At 35.1% G+C, this 15,851-nt stretch overlaps 2 protein-coding genes and 1 pseudogene across 2 annotated transcripts; 1 reads left to right on the plus strand and 2 right to left on the minus strand.

The window, feature by feature from the left end:
* Window positions 1–4,277: 4,277 nt before the first annotated feature.
* On the minus strand, window positions 4,278–8,278 carry LOC105647132 (Integral membrane Yip1 family protein). The gene is made up of 6 exons (XM_012233131.4): window positions 7,981–8,278; window positions 7,584–7,623; window positions 7,361–7,453; window positions 6,014–6,179; window positions 4,719–4,992; window positions 4,278–4,611 (listed from the first exon to the last, which is right to left on the minus strand). Exons 1-6 carry the CDS (start codon window positions 8,044–8,046, stop codon window positions 4,420–4,422), a joined length of 831 nt encoding a protein of 276 aa, XP_012088521.1. The 5' UTR covers window positions 8,047–8,278; the 3' UTR covers window positions 4,278–4,419.
* Window positions 8,279–10,843: 2,565 nt separating this feature from the next.
* On the plus strand, window positions 10,844–12,690 carry LOC105647123 (phosphoglycerate mutase-like protein 1). Its single transcript, XM_012233121.4, has 8 exons — window positions 10,844–11,026; window positions 11,122–11,229; window positions 11,362–11,441; window positions 11,564–11,657; window positions 11,734–11,808; window positions 11,910–11,998; window positions 12,128–12,247; window positions 12,421–12,690. Exons 1-8 carry the CDS (start codon window positions 10,952–10,954, stop codon window positions 12,470–12,472), a joined length of 693 nt encoding a protein of 230 aa, XP_012088511.1. The 5' UTR covers window positions 10,844–10,951; the 3' UTR covers window positions 12,473–12,690.
* Window positions 12,691–13,725: 1,035 nt separating this feature from the next.
* On the minus strand, window positions 13,726–15,181 carry LOC149495880 (18S ribosomal RNA; annotated as a pseudogene).
* Window positions 15,182–15,851: the final 670 nt, after the last annotated feature.

Consider the following 15,851-nt stretch of genomic DNA (forward strand, 5'->3'; position numbering starts at 1 on the left):
GCGACTTGTGTTTTCATGCACTTTTGGACTTCTTTTTCTATGCAATTGGATTCCTTTGCTCACTTTGTATGCCTCCAATCATTTGACAACAAAAATACAACATTAAATCATGTATCAAAACAACATGCAAGCATGCAAATGATGTGAAATGAGGTAAACACAACTTGTAATTGTATTCCATGCAATGGTGAAATGATGTGAAATGGTGTATGAAGTTATGAATTCTATGTAATTGTATTCCTTTCTCAACTTGTATGTCTTCAATCATTTTAAAGCAAAAAGACAACATGAACACATGTATAAACACAAAATGCAAGCATGCAAATGGTATGAAACTAACATGATACAAGTTTCCCGCTTGGCGAGGCTATCAGCATACAGGTAAGCAGTAAATTTTATGAAATGATGAAGCAGCTAATTTTATGACACAAGCATGCAAATTATGACACAGTTACTATGCATTTGTTTTATCTATTGACATACCAACATTATGCTCCATTGAGGTTAGGTAGAAACCATGTAGATAAGGCTATGTCGCGACATAGAATAGCAGATCTCCGCCCCATACAGTTTGGTACTCCGGCTACAGGCCGTTGAGTGGATATGATTATACAGGCCATAGCAGCCAAGCATACAGTTTCATCCAGTTTCATACAGTTCCTCTTATCACTTCGGGTTCACTATAACCTTATGGAGCTATACAGTTATATCGACTATAAATTGCATAATCATACAGTATACTAAACAACAAGAAAGATCATTAAGGGAAAATGAAAGTATCATGATATGTGTGCTTACATTCCATATGTGAGTAAATGTTTATTTCTACATATGTATGTGCTTATATGTTTCTTCATTCATTGTGATATTCACTGAGTTTAATCAAAGTTGCAGAGTTCATACAACATAAAGAACATCAGGTAAGATTATGATAGTATCATGTTAGATATATGCATTAGAAGTAAGACATACAGCATAATGAATAGCAAGTAAGACAATGAAAATATACTGTTATGTATTCTTACATGTTTATTGATTTCATTCATACAACATAATGAACAGCAGGTAAGATCATGATAGTATCATGATAGGTGTGATTAAAAGTTCATGTAAAGGAGTTATGAGATAATTTGAACTAAATTATTTATGTTGTGCATTAGAAGTATATTCTTCACTATAAATGTTTATTGATTTCATTCATACAACATAATGAACAGCAGGTAAGATCATGATAGTATCATGATAGGTGTGATTAAAAGTTCATGTAAAGGAGTTATGAGATAATTTGAACTAAATTATTTATACTGTGCATTAGAAGTATATTCTTCACTATAAAGATACATTTATGTTGAAATTTAATGATTCTAAGATTATCAATGATTTTATGAAATGTGTAGTTTAAGTTAGTTGTCATCACATTTTGTTAAGTATGTGGATTATGAGCACTACTGAGTTTTATACTCAGCGCGTCGATTTTTATCACGCGTAGGTTGAAGATCGTGATTGCTACTTGAAGACTTGAAGAGTACTATCAAAGCAGAAGTGATTAACTTGGTCATAGTAGATTGAGAGTTGTATAATTAAGAATTATGGCATGTATTAAGATTTATGGCATGTATAATTATTACATTTGTTAGAGCTTATGTGATTGTAAATATAATTGAAGCATGTAATTATTGTGGTGTAAGTATTTGGAGGAAATGATTGAAATAGTTTACTATAGTTGGTATGATTAGGTCATGAAAAACTTGGTATAGATTCTGATTGAAATTAATTGCTAGATATTAAATGCTATTGAGGATTTATACAATTATGAAAAGATATATAAAGTGTTATTGTGTTATGATGATTCTTTGGAGACGTTGGAAGTTTAGAGTGTAATTGGGAGTAGTTTATATTCATATTTTTTTTACAGTATGATATCCGCATGACAGAACATAAGTTCAACCAGATTGTAGCGTCTCGGCTCGGTTCATTCGGGTTAACGGGTGGACCGGGAAGGGATGTTACAGCGAGCAACATAATTTTCCTCTCGCCACCACCAAAGATCCTTTGGTGAGTTTCCAATTACCGCCACCTGTATGATGGTGATAGCCTTCCTTGTCCAGTACACTCACAGACAACAGATTCAACCGAAGATCGGGAATATGTCGCACATTTTTAAGTGTTAATGTGCACCCGACACTTGTCTTTATACAGATATCACCGATTCCCATCACTTGCGAAACACTATTATTTCCCATTTTAATAGTGCCAAAGTCTCCTGCTTTATAAGTGGAAAAATATTCCCTTTTTGGAACACAGTGGTATGAAGCACCGGAGTCTACTATCCACTCGGTATCTGCATCTCCAACATGACAACAATCTGCATCATGAGTGACTAAAGTCACCTCACCATCTTCTCCTGAGACTGTAGCAGATGTATTTCTGTCATTCTCCTGTCTTCGGTCTGCATTATCTTGTTTGAGTAAACGACAATTTCTTTTGAGATGACCCTCCTTACCACAATGGTAACATTTTCTCATCTCTCTGGACTTAGATCTACCACCTGACTTTACATGCCTTAGACCTCTACTCTTGCTCCGGCCCCTATTCTCTGTGACAAGGGCTTGTGAACTGGTATTGGCAACATCTCTTCTTCGTAATTCTTCATTAAGTAGTCTATTCTTTACCATAGACATCGTTACCACACCATTTGGAGCTGAGTTACTCAATGACACCACAAGAGTATCCCAGCTATTTGGTAGAGATCCCAACAGTAGACATGCTTGCATCTCATCTTCTAAGGACATACCGCTAACTGCTAACTCAGTTACGAGTCCTTCAAAATCGTTCAGGTGTTGTGTAATTGATCGTCCCTCTGACAGCTTCAAGTTCATGACTTTACGCATCATGAAGACTTTTCCTTGAGCATTCGTAGCCTCGTACATATTCTCTAATTTCTTCCAGAGAACTTGGAGATCTTTTTCATTTCTCACATGGTTGTACAGGCTAGCATCTATCCATTGGCGTATTGTACCCAATGTCTGCTTTTTTAATTTCTCCCACTGCCTTTCTTTCATATCTTCCGGCTTTGCACTGTCACCTTCAATTGGATCGTACAGATCTTTGCAATTGAGGTAGTTTTCCATTCTGGATTTCCACATTGAATAATTCGAATTCGCTAATTTGATCATTGCCCCGTCGTTAGCCATGTTGAATTCTGAATATGACAAAATTTCACTATTCACGAAATTCACTATTCACGTGAATAGTAACTTTGACAAAATTTACCAACCAAAAGCTCTGATACCAGTTGTTGGGATTCTAACTGATCCCGAGTGGGCCCGCGGAAAAATACCGGTGGTAAAAATAAAATAAAATTACTATTACCACATATACCTCCAATAATTAAATATTAGATATTGACGATCGAATCCACCAGAAATAATAACCACGATAAAAAAATTAAATAATTATCGTAAATGCCAGATGAAAAATAAAAACACCGAGATTTACGTGGTGCACCCTTCAACTGTTATGGGCTACGTCCATGGGATAAAAAACTCCGAATAATTCTTCTACTAAAAATAGTAGGTACAAAAGAGATTACAAAAAAATAGTGGCACACAAAGTGTTTCCCAAAAACACCCCAAAATTACAATCCTCACTATTTTCTCTCTTTCCTAATTTTAGGACCTTCTTCCTAAAATATATTCTCTCCAACAGATTTATTAATCTGTGAGCTCTCTCTACTTCTTCTTATATAAAACTGAAGCAAAACACCTCAATTTATAGGAAAAATTGAACGCATCTTTGCCTATAATCTCGGTGCAATTTGCACATTATTCAATAATGGTGGTTCAACAACCTTCACTTTTTCTTTGTTTAATAGGCGGTCTCTCTTTGACTGCCAAAAAAAAAAAAACGTGTTATTATTTTTTTCTTTTCAAACTTGTGCAGATCCCACATGTAGGAGGGACCCCACAACATTAATGATCCCTCGTGTCAATCAGAACCAAATGGGGGATAATTACAGTTAAACAAACAAAACACTAAAATTTACTGCAGGTCATTTAAGTATTTACACATTCAAGTTAAAAGGTGGAAAAATTCAAGCCAGAGTTGTTCTGTAAGAAAGAAAAATAAATGCACAAAACTGGATTTCATCAACCACAGCTTTTTTCATTTACTTGCTCCAGTCTGCTAAAAGAGCAGCAAGCTAAACCATGTCCACGTGTTCCAATCAAGTCCATTAGCAACAGTAATAATTACCACCTGTTTAAGTCACACCTTGGTATTCTTCCTTCCCATGTATCTGTCTCTTTACTACCTACGGTATGTTTTTGAAATATGTGACGTTCGCCTCTTCCCGAAAAATAAAATTCCTCAAGGCTGATGTTTGGGAGTTGCAGATACACGTGGTAAGTGTAAGAGGCTCTATGGAAAAAACCAGGCCTTGATGAAGATTGCAAGGGCTAATTGCAGAAAGAATGCTGCAACCAACACGATTGTAAGATCATTCCCATCAATACAAGACTTGAGATTCATGGCAACAAAACATGCCGAGTCAATACCAGCAGCAAGAATAATAATCCACCTTAGCACCTCAACTGGAATAACCAGCAGAAACTGAAAATATGACATATAGTACGGATGAGAAAAAAATTCTTCAGAAAAGCTTAAAAATATAGGATGAAATAGACATATGAATCACAATGGTGATGGCGTGTGCTTACAGAGCTCAGAATAAAGATGACGAGAGAATAGCCCCACATGCACCAGTACCGTATGAGGCTAGCATTTGTTCCCAGATACTGAAGTAAGAAATAAAATGCCAATGGTACCAAAATAGCATATCCATAGATTGCAGCAGCCGCCACATTTACATATCCGACATCAAAGCTCCAAGAAGCACTACTATCAGTGTGTTTCTGCATGAGGTAGGTGGCACAGTTTCCAAGAGAAGCTAGCACAAATACCAATGTAGTTGAAACCCATATAAGCCCATATCTACAACATAAAAATTATTGCAAGTAAGCCCATCAGATGCTCAGGTGAAATAAGCTGCTTATTGTGTTGTCTTCTAATAATTAGATTGTAAACAAACCCAGACACTTAGATGCATTGTTCTTCCACACATTATAGTGATGAACCTAATTGTCTCTTAATTTTCAATCATCCATGAGGTAGAATACAGAGTTGACTTGTATACTGAGAATGCAACGAAGGAAAGGACTTTGGGATTGCAAAAGGAAAGTTTTAGAGCACAGTCGGGGAACATCGTATAGAATTCCAGCATCGGAAGGCAGCAGTGGTTGCATTTAAAAGGAAGAAAGTGGGAGGAAAATAAGACAACCATGTAACTTGCAGCTCAATTCTTTGAGTACTCATTTCCTAACAACTGCAATTTGAGAAAGAAGATCCATTTCTCAATTCTCAGATTATCATATAAACCATAGAATGGATACCATAGGCAATGGATATCTATCACATAAATCATTCTTTCCCAGCTTGTGGCTGGCGACTTCTATAGGTATCACATTTCAAATTGGAAGAATTGAAAAAAGGTATTGGATCTTTGGTGAAAAAGACAGACAGACAGTAAAATGGAATCTGATAATGCACACTAGCAAAAATAAGTTTTCCACCTCACTTTTCTTTGACTCTGTCTGTTATGTTGTTGTTTTTTCTTACAGAAGATCCACTTGTCTCAGAAAATGGTCAGTCATACTAACCATGTTGATCAGAATATTTATTTCAGATTTCAAATAATTATGTTTCATACTTTCCAGTCGATGGAAAGACAGAATATATAACTTCATTTCAATTGTACTCCTATGTTTATGGTATTGATAATCACACCTAAAATCTCCATCCTCAAGTACAAACATATTTTCCCACTCAATGTAGTTCATGTGGGTTTGCATTAAAATCTCTCTTGAAACAAAATGATTGTCTAATGCATGAAAAATTTTATCTCAATCCTCATGATATGGGTAGCATTAAAAAAGAGGGTAAATGCCATACTCACAGATCAGGGTTAGCATCAATCTTGCTGAAAAAATCTCCACCAATAGGATAAAAGGAGCTCATCATTCTGTTTATGACAATATCTGTATCCACATTGAAATACTGTGTGTATGATGAGACACTGAATACTCCCTTCCAATTGTTTGGTGATTGTTGCTCAAATGCTTCTGCAAGGACAATGAGACATGTTAAATAGGAATGAACATCAGTGCTGTGCCAATAAATGCAGAAAAAAGTGTAATACCAATAACTTAATGTGAAATGGCACCAATACAAACATCAAATGACAAAAGATTATGCATTACCACGCTCCTTCAAAGCCCTTCAGAGGTCACAATATTAATCAAAGTGTCATATGTCATTCGTTTCACTACATAATAGAATATTTCACTTGATTCTGGCTTAAAATGGACATATATTCCCACTCCATACATGTAATCACTACATAATAGAATATCAAAGAATAAGCTATCAAGCACGATAAGGTTTTGGGTTTATGAAAGCAGAAAGTGTCATATGTCATTAGTTTCATCTTCCTCTTGAGTAATAATCTATTTCACTTTACCTTTCTTTTTGTTTTCTTTAGAACGTTATTGTAAAGGGGGAAAAAACACAAAGGAAACTTATTCAATTCACTTGCAAAACATTCCCCCACCTTTAAAATATTTCAGAATATCTAACACCTACCTGAGAATTTATTGTTTGCATTATGAATCTATACTCCATGCTTTTTAGTCTCATCAATCCCATGACATGTTAGGTGGAAGACAACAACAGAAACCTAGGATGGATATGTGTTTGTAATAATGTAAATCATACTAGTTGACCTTACCTGACAAGCAAAAATAATTGAATGCCGTTGCTCATTTATAGCCACGATATCTATAAGCACACGGTTATCCAAGTGAAAAGTAATTACAGTAATTCCTCAAATAGCTTTAGCAAATATTACCAAAACATTTAGGTGAATTGTTTCAATTTTCCATTGCAAATGCTTAACTGGTTTTATATTTTAACTACAAAAAATAATCAAGGCACCTAAAAAGGGCAAAGGTTCTGTATGCATTTGTTTATGTAAATACTAGCTATAATTTACATATGCCAGAGTTCATTTAAAGTCTACTTCAATAAACATAATGAAAAACATCATGAAGAAACATTCCGTGTTCCCTCAAGCTAAAATGTTATGTGGACAGAAAATTATAAGATTAATAAATTGCACCTCAAAACGGTAACTAAAAAGCAAAGAATAGAAAGAATACCCAGAGTAAAGACAGCAATGCAGTTAAGCTTAATAATCTTCACAACATAACCAAAATCAAGGAAATTAAATATTTAAACACTATACCAGGTGGACTTCCAAGAGTTTGATAACCCCGATTGCTACCTCCTCCACCATTATTCGGAGGGAATGTTTGCATATTTGCTTCAGGGACTGGGACTGCATATAAGTTCATAGATAATAACAACTTTTCAAACATTAGAATTTTATCCAGGTTCAAGCATCAGGCTAATACTACAACAACAACAAATTTCAAAATGTCAAAAAGAAAAGAAAAGAGAATTCATACCTTCATAGTTGGCGGTACTTTTTTCTTCAGTCACCACAGCCTATAAAGAAAGGGAAAAAAATCATAAAAACATTACCCAAAAGAAGAGCGAGAAAATAACCAAATGATCTAATTACTTCAAATCAAGAACCTTTCCGCATATAATCCATTTGAAAACGTAAAATGTAACTCTTTAACCCACTTCCAGATTATGCATTTAAAATCAACCGTGTCTTACATTCACTATCTCACATTTAAACGCCAATTGTTTAAAAAGCTAAACTGCATTGACTTCTCTACCAATCTACAATCAAGATTATGCAATTAATACAAAACTAAAACCCCAAATCCCAAATTAATATTAGACATACATGCACATACATACAATAAATTGTGATAATAAAAATTAAGTACTTACAGGTACTGAGCCAAGTAAATGGCTAGTAGGGAGGTTGTTGTAAGACTCATCCATTGAAGAAGACATGTAGTAAAAGATCCAGAACAGAGAAGAGAGAAAGAACAGTTCTTTAAAAAAAAATCGATGTTAGACAGCCATTATTAAAACTAAAGTATAAATCGAGGGAAATTTTAGGTTTTCTGACAGTGGGAAAATTTAGGGATTGGAAAATCGAAGACCTTAAACCGTTAGATTTTCGTAATTTAGAAGCAAACTGAACCAGATGAGAAGACGAGAGAGGACTAACAGAGGGACCGGTGTGTCAGCTTCAGCTGAGAACTTTTAGAGGAGTTGGTATACACGCGCCATTAAACGGTTCATAAACGTTTTTGCCGTTTTGATGGTCCCGTATCAGATTTTTTTATGTTTCAGGTGTTGCACATGTTAGTGGATAACAAATTAATAATGGGCTGAAATTTGGGCTCGTAGTTGAATTATCACTAGACATTAGAGCTTAAAGCCCGTCCAGGTTGGTGTGGTTTCGGAACTGCCAATTCCGTTCTCAAAACCAACGGTTCCGGTTTCAAAGAATATAGAACTAGAGCTCAATCAAAAACTGACGGTTCCAGTTTCGATTTAGAATTGGCTAGTTACAGTTTTAGTTCCTTAACGGTTCCAAAATTGACGGTTCCAACTCTTTAGTTAGTTTTCCAAGCGGTTCACATAATTTTAAAATCAAAAAAATAACTTATATAAATACTCTTAGAACTAGATGTTATGTAGTCATTTATAATTGTTAGGAGGGTTAATTTGGTGATTTTGATAAAAAAATTTTGAAAAAATGAAAAAATATGTTATCAAAACTTTCGGTCCGATTGGTTAGAACCGTTGTCTCACAATTCTAAAAAACTTAAAACAAGAATCAAATCGCAACCCTCCATTTATGGTTACGATTCTGGCCCCAAATTGTACAAGCTTCTTCCAAAGCATACGGCTTTTTGGGTGTAGGTGATTCTATACGGTTCTAGTTTTTAATTTTGGCCGCCACTGTATCTAGCGCTAACACTGATTTATAAGTGATTTGGTACAAAGTATACAGAATTTTTTTAAACTTTTTTTTTTTTTTTTTAAATAAAGAAGATAATAAGAACTAACGGATGTCAGTTATACCAATTTATATATATATGAAAGCTGACACAAAGAGAAAGTTTTAAACCATTCTCTTTGTTCCACGTTCTATTTTTCTTTTTTTAGAAAATTTTAAATTTTTCTTTATTTTTTTAATATATAATATTGAATTAATAATTAATACTTTTTTAAACCTAATCTAATCTAATCATCTAACCTAGCTACCTAAACAAACTAAAACACGTTGAAGGGTGGAGAAGTTGAAGAGGATTCACTACACTATAAGGAATGGAGATCAGACTGACAACGCAAGTTGGAACTGAAGGGAGGGGAAGACATTAACACTAAAAATGTAATTCGCAACATCGAATCTTCCCCTGAGGGATTCAATATGTATAGGCGGTTCATGAGCCATCTCTGAATGCGAGAACGGTGGCTGGAAACACTGGAGCATCCATCTGCAGTTCTTCTAGACGCAATAACAATGTTATAAAAAAAAAACTTCATCACTCTCTTCCTTGATTAATTAATTTCGGTATATAAATGTAAATGTTGTTTTAGTTAAGGGTTTTACATTTTGCAGGATATAAGATAAGTCTTTATTCAAATAGGCTTTTAGGTACTACACCTTCATCAACCTTTAATCTTTTTTCTATAATAATATTAGACATAGTAGAGAATTGTTTTCTTAGATATCTTCCTTCATAATTAGGTTTTTTATTCAAAATATTAAATATTTTGAATTAACATGTTATTATCAAAAGTGGATAAAATAGTTTAGCATGTTTAAGCCAAATCATTTGCTATTTACACTTTTTTAAATCATTTGTGAAAGTGATCCTCGGGCAAAAGAAACTTCAAATTTGCAAGACCAATGAGCGATAAGCCACCACTAATTGAAAATGCTGGTTTTAGTTTTGCCAAAGCATTCACATAAAATTTTTTTTAAAATAACACTGCAGACTATATGGTAGAGTAAGCCCTCCATTATCCCTTGACTCGTCAAATTAGCGAAATATTTGTGACCGAAAGAATTCGAATTCAAAGCCTTCCATTCTTCTCATAAATGAGAAGAGCAACAAATTCACATGTGATTGGCCGCATTCAGATCATATTATCACTCGCAAATCATATTATTTTTATACTAAATTTGCTCAAAAGAACATATATGGAAATGCATAATGTAAAAAAAAAATTAAGTTATTTATTTCAAAGAAATTAAAGTGTGAAAAAAAGGGCATATTCCTTGATTCTTTGAAAATAAGAAAACAAAATAGCACGCTCAACTATCCATTCTGTTCTATAGAATAAATTTGCCTAGATGTGGTATATGAGAACGAAAACAGAAATTTTGTTAAAGGGAGTATTTTTTTTTTACTACACATTGGACAAAAATAGCATAAAGTAAAAATAATTTGTAAAAAAATTTTTACTTTCATTACTTTAATCCATATGAGAGGTGATGCACCCCTATCTAGGGAAGATTATCCCTATTCTATTTAGCTTACATGGTCTAAAATTTAGAAAAATAGGATAGATATGTAAATAAACTCAATCTTGAATTAAAAGAAAATCAATTTAGGCCACATGTAATCGTCCAATTCCAATGCAGTCAAGCAAGCAAGATTAATATATATATATATATATATATATATATATATATATATATAATAATATTTTTAAAATTCCAATGTAGCCATATGATACTATATACAAGGAATATTCTACAATCTGCACCGTCACAGCAGTTACAATATTATCAAATCCCATTATATATGTATTACAATTATCAAATGAATTTATTTGGATCTCAAATTGGCTCATTTCATTTCTGAACTCTCTGGTTTTCTTTATCAGCCTATACATGGATATGAATACCAATTCTGCAGCAGTTCAAAAATCTCTATTTCCTTTAAGCCATTCTAAAATTCTTCATCTGGTTAATTTTGATCTATCTAATCTATTTCTTTTAATCTCTTTTTAATCATTTTGGTGTTTCTAATTAATTTGTTAATTAATTAATTCTCTGTCCAGGTCAGGCATGCTCAAGGAGATCACAACGTTGCAGGAGAGAAGGATCATGATGCACTTTTATCTCCAGAATTCTTTGATGCTCATCTCTCTCCTTTGGGCTTGCAGCAGGTAAATAAATTCCAGGTTTATCTTTTATATACATATATATTAATTTGTTTGATCTGTGGGATTTATTAATTTGTGAACGAGATAATCAAATTAAACATTTACATTAATTAGTAGTTTTATTATAACTAACAGGTTAGCAATCTCAGAAACCATGTTCATGAATCCAGATTGTTAAGGCGAATTAAGTTAGTTATAACTTCTCCTTTGTTCAGGTACATGAAAGTCTAGTTCCTTTTCTGACATTTCATTTTATATTATTTAGGTTCGCCTAAGAATACAGTTCACTTCAACTGATCCAGTTGGTAGTTAAAATTTATTATCATAAATCTTGTAGGGCTATGCAAACAGCAGTTGGTGTTTTTGGTGAAGGAACATCAGATTTTCAGTGCCCTCCAATTTTAGCAGTTGAATATTGTCGAGAGCGAACTGTATGTATAAATTTTAATGTGAACAAAAATTCTGAAAATGCTTTTCTTTATTGTGTCTAATGTTTTCACATTGCAGGGAGTTCATCCATGTGATAAGAGGAGACCTATTAGCGAGTCTCGGTCTCATTTTCCTCAAATTGATTTTTCATTGGTAAGTATTCGAACGTTGAATCAGTACTGCATAAATGAGGATCTTAAGATTATAGTTTTAACTGGTCATTTCATTAACTGCAGTTTTTTTATTTTTTTTAGATAGAAAGTGATGATGACATTTTGTGGAAAGCAGATCATAGGGAAACTGATGAAGAAGTTGCTGCTAGGGGCATGAAATTCAGTAACTGGTGATTTCATTGTTTTAAGGCTATGTTCAGAATAAATGAATTCCACGAAATTTTATAACATTCATTCAAAATCTCATGTTTTCATGTTCGTTGTAATTCAAAAATAATTTGTATATGTGTATCGATCAGGTTGAATACTCGCCAAGAGACGGAAATTGCAATTGTTACTCACAATAGGTTCTTACAGCAAACGTTAAGTGCTTTAACAACTGATTGTAATTCATCAGTCAGAACTGAAATATGCAAAGAGTAAGTACAGATATTTACATTAATACAATCTATATCATATACATACAGCTTTAACAAATACGCGAGCGGCACTAGCACTTGCCTGCCCAAGCTCTTTTTAACTTTATTATTCTCTTTTGGTTTTGCTAATTTCTGTGACTAATGAAAATGATTACTGTTATCTGTGTATTTAGATTTGGAAACTGTGAACTTCGTTCGATGGTCTTGGTTGATAAAAGATACTAATGTTGGAAGAAAGAGAGTTCTTGAGGCGTGATCTCTCAGGAAATGCTGCACAGAAGCTTCGAATCGAGTAGTTCATGCGATTTCAGATTTTTTAACATTATTGATACTTTGTGACATTTCTTACACTTCAAATAAGAGAACTCAGATGCTCATGTAAGGGATTAGTAGTATACTAAAATGTTAATTGCAATGTAATTCTGATTTAGTATGCATTTCAATTTTGCCTGTATTTATCCAGCTTATTCATTATAGCAACTTGCATTACCAAGAAGCAAAAGTCCAATTTGATGACAGTCGGACAAAGTCCAAATTGATGAATTAAAAATTCAAACTTATTACAATTAGATGCAAAGTTGTTTACAACTTCATACTTGGCAATTCACTGCCATTAGTTGGTTCATTGCAAGGTGCTAAAAGTACAGTCCAAGTGGAGACATATCACACTTGTCCTGGCGGCACAGGACACAATGCAATAACTGGATCCTCCAGGATGAAGTGTTAAGAGAGTGAATGTTCATCGACATGGGGCGGCGGCAAGTGTAAAGGAGCCCATGTACAGGCATACACAACTCACAAACATGCCTTGTTTTGTGATGGTTCATTGGGGTTAGCTCATGTTTGTGCTTGTGGGTAAAGCTTGGAGGGACGAAATGTGCAAACTTTTGAAGGTAAATATTGCATATTTGGTCTCTTTAAATCCAATTTCATTGAAACCGTTAAATTTGTATGGGTATTCTTGACTCTTGAGGTATGTTCATTTCATGGAGTGAATGGGTTGGATACGATTTGACTCGATGATAATAGAGTTTAAATTAATAAACACCAAATTTAGAACACTAATCAGAATCTAAATGGAACAAACTTTAAATTGAAAATCAGCTTTGACTCATTTCAATTTTAATCAATTTTGCCAAATTAATTAATTTTATCTTTATTGAAAACCAATCGACCTCAATTTTCATCGGTAATCAACTCAACTCAAGCCAAGTAGAGATTGTCGAGTTTGAAGTTTAAACATAGAAAGTAGAACTCTGCAGTCAGTTTCGAATGTAAGTTCATTTGTTCTAAAGAATCTCAGAGTTTTCTTTTCCGTTTGAGTTAAATCCACAGTAATATACTAGATTAACTCGACTAGAACACCTCTCTAATTGTTACAATCACTCCAGCATCACTATCACCGGTAACCACATCTGACTTCACAGTATGCTTTGAAGACCCATCACAGCAATACCATCAATTGTCTTAAACTTGATGGATGATCTAATAAAAAAATTCTAACAAGCTACTCAATCAAATACATCTATGGCCGACGGGCAGTATGTACAAAGGGCAGGAACATAATGAACGTGACTGATGACTCGTGCTTACTAGGAATTCCTTGTTGAAGACCAACAATTGCAATGATCTATCCCCATCACGATGAAATTTCAAAGATTACCCGGGTCTTTCGGCCAAGGCTATAGACTAGTTGAATACATCAGTGTAGCACGCGTGCGGCCCAGAACATCTAAGGGCATCACAAACCTGTTATTGCCTCAAACTTCCTTGGCCTAGAAGGCCATAGTGTTACGGACAAATTCCGTAACCGTGTAGGCCAGCATCAAAGATGCGTACCAAGCTGCGTTTCAACCTGCGTGGGTTGAGGCGGCTTAGCGGATTAAGGCGTTCTGCCCCAATGGTCCATTACCCCATGCAAAGTCTGCATGCAGGCGGGGTAGTGTGCTGCTCGGGCACAACTGGTTGAGAGCTGGGCCGCTCTCCTGATGAGCCCATGGCAGGGCGAAACCAGTGTGGTACGGTATGGCGAGGCTTGCCTCGGAGCTATGCGGGAGGGCTCCCGGGGCGCCGCACGAGCGCAGTGCTGCGCGAGACTCTATGCCCGTGACAATAGTCCCTCTAAGAAGCTAGCCGCGGAGAGTCACCTCCGCATAGCTAGTTAGCAAGCTGAGGTCTCATTCGTTAATGGAATTAACCAGACAAATCGCTCCACCAACTAAGAACAGCCATGCACCACCACCCATAGAATCAAGAAAGAGGTCTCAGTCTGTCAATCCTTACTATATCTGGACCTGGTAAGTTTCCCTGTATTGAGTCAAATTAAGCCACAGGCTCCACTCTTGGTGGTGCCCTTCTGTCAATTTCTTTAAGTTTCAACCTTGCGACCATACTCCCCCCGGAACCCAAAGACTTTGATTTCTCATAAGGTGCTGGCGGAGTCCTACAAGCAACATCCGCCGATCCCTGGTTGGCATCGTTTATGGTTGAGACTAAGACGGTATCTAATCGTCTTCGAGCCCTCAACTTTCATTCTTGATTAATAAAAACATCCTTGGCAAATACTTTCGCAATTGTTCGTCTTTCATAAATTCAAGAATTTCACCTCTGACTATGAAATACGAATGCCCCCAACTGTCCCTAAACAACGAGAAATTTCGCAGTTGTTCGTCTTTCATAAATCCAAAAATTTCACCTCTGACTATGAAATACGAATACCCCCGACTGTCCCTAAACAACGAGAAATACGAGAAAGTCATAAGGTGGAAGGGTTCTATTTCACTTTGAATTCCAGTTAAATCTCAAAAAAGGTAAAAGAAACTTGAAAGAAAGATGTAATCCAGAAATTGGAAGCTCAACAACCAAGCAAGCAGGGTTGAGAATGGGAGAAAAATAAAAATACAAAAATGGATTATAATGCAGAAATTTACAGTTCTTCAGTATTCTCCATTAAAATGACCGACCTACTTGTTTACATTTTACAAAGAATACTTGCAGCTTAATTGAAATTTAAGGTGCAGGTCAGGATTTCCATACGTCCTGATCTCCTTCAAAGCTCACTATAATTGCGCCACACTGCACGAAATTCTTCACGGAATGTATTTAGGCGTGCCTTCAGATTAGGTGTCCTAACACTTGCATGAATAATAGTAACTGCAGGCAACAATATGTTAACTTGTTAAACTGAATGTTTTAGAGAAACATTTAATAGTTATAGGAGATGAAATTACCAAGGAGGCCGATACCAAATGCCCATAACACGTACAATAGACTCCCAGAAGTGAACCACAGAATAATACTGGCTGGAAAAAGAAATTTGAAAAATGATTGATCAGGAATCATTCAATACAAGTTTTCTAACCAGTTAAGCTCAGTACTGCTTAAAAAGAGAGTTTTAAGAGATCTAATTACCTGCTGAGAATAAAAACACACACACCCCACGAGGTTGGCCACAGATGTATACAGATTTTTTAGCTGATCGACCACGAATAACAGGCCTTCATATGACAAGAAATTGTAAGTATAAACTCTATCCAGTTCAGAAACAAAAATAGAAAGGCTAACTAAGGACAAACTCACATGTGAGGAGGCCTCATCTTTGCTG

This window comes from Jatropha curcas, chromosome 6 (assembly GCF_041381405.1).
Source record: "Jatropha curcas cultivar XTBG-Jc1 chromosome 6, XTBG_Jcur_1.0, whole genome shotgun sequence".
Lineage (NCBI taxonomy): Eukaryota > Viridiplantae > Streptophyta > Magnoliopsida > Malpighiales > Euphorbiaceae > Jatropha > Jatropha curcas.

Coding starts and splice junctions, on each gene's coding strand:
- LOC105647132 (XM_012233131.4), bottom strand. CDS start 8,046: ATGTCTTCTTCAATGGATGAGTCTTACAACAACCTCCCTACTAGCCAT. Junction 4,993..6,013: donor ATTGATGCTAACCCTGATCT/GTGAGTATGGCA, acceptor TTTATGTTGTAG/ATATGGGCTTATATGGGTTT. Junction 4,612..4,718: donor TCATCTTTATTCTGAGCTCT/GTAAGCACACGC, acceptor TCATATTTTCAG/TTTCTGCTGGTTATTCCAGT.
- LOC105647123 (XM_012233121.4), top strand. CDS start 10,952: ATGGATATGAATACCAATTCTGCAGCAGTTCAAAAATCTCTATTTCCT. Junction 11,230..11,361: donor CTCCTTTGGGCTTGCAGCAG/GTAAATAAATTC, acceptor TATAACTAACAG/GTTAGCAATCTCAGAAACCA. Junction 11,442..11,563: donor ATAACTTCTCCTTTGTTCAG/GTACATGAAAGT, acceptor TAAATCTTGTAG/GGCTATGCAAACAGCAGTTG.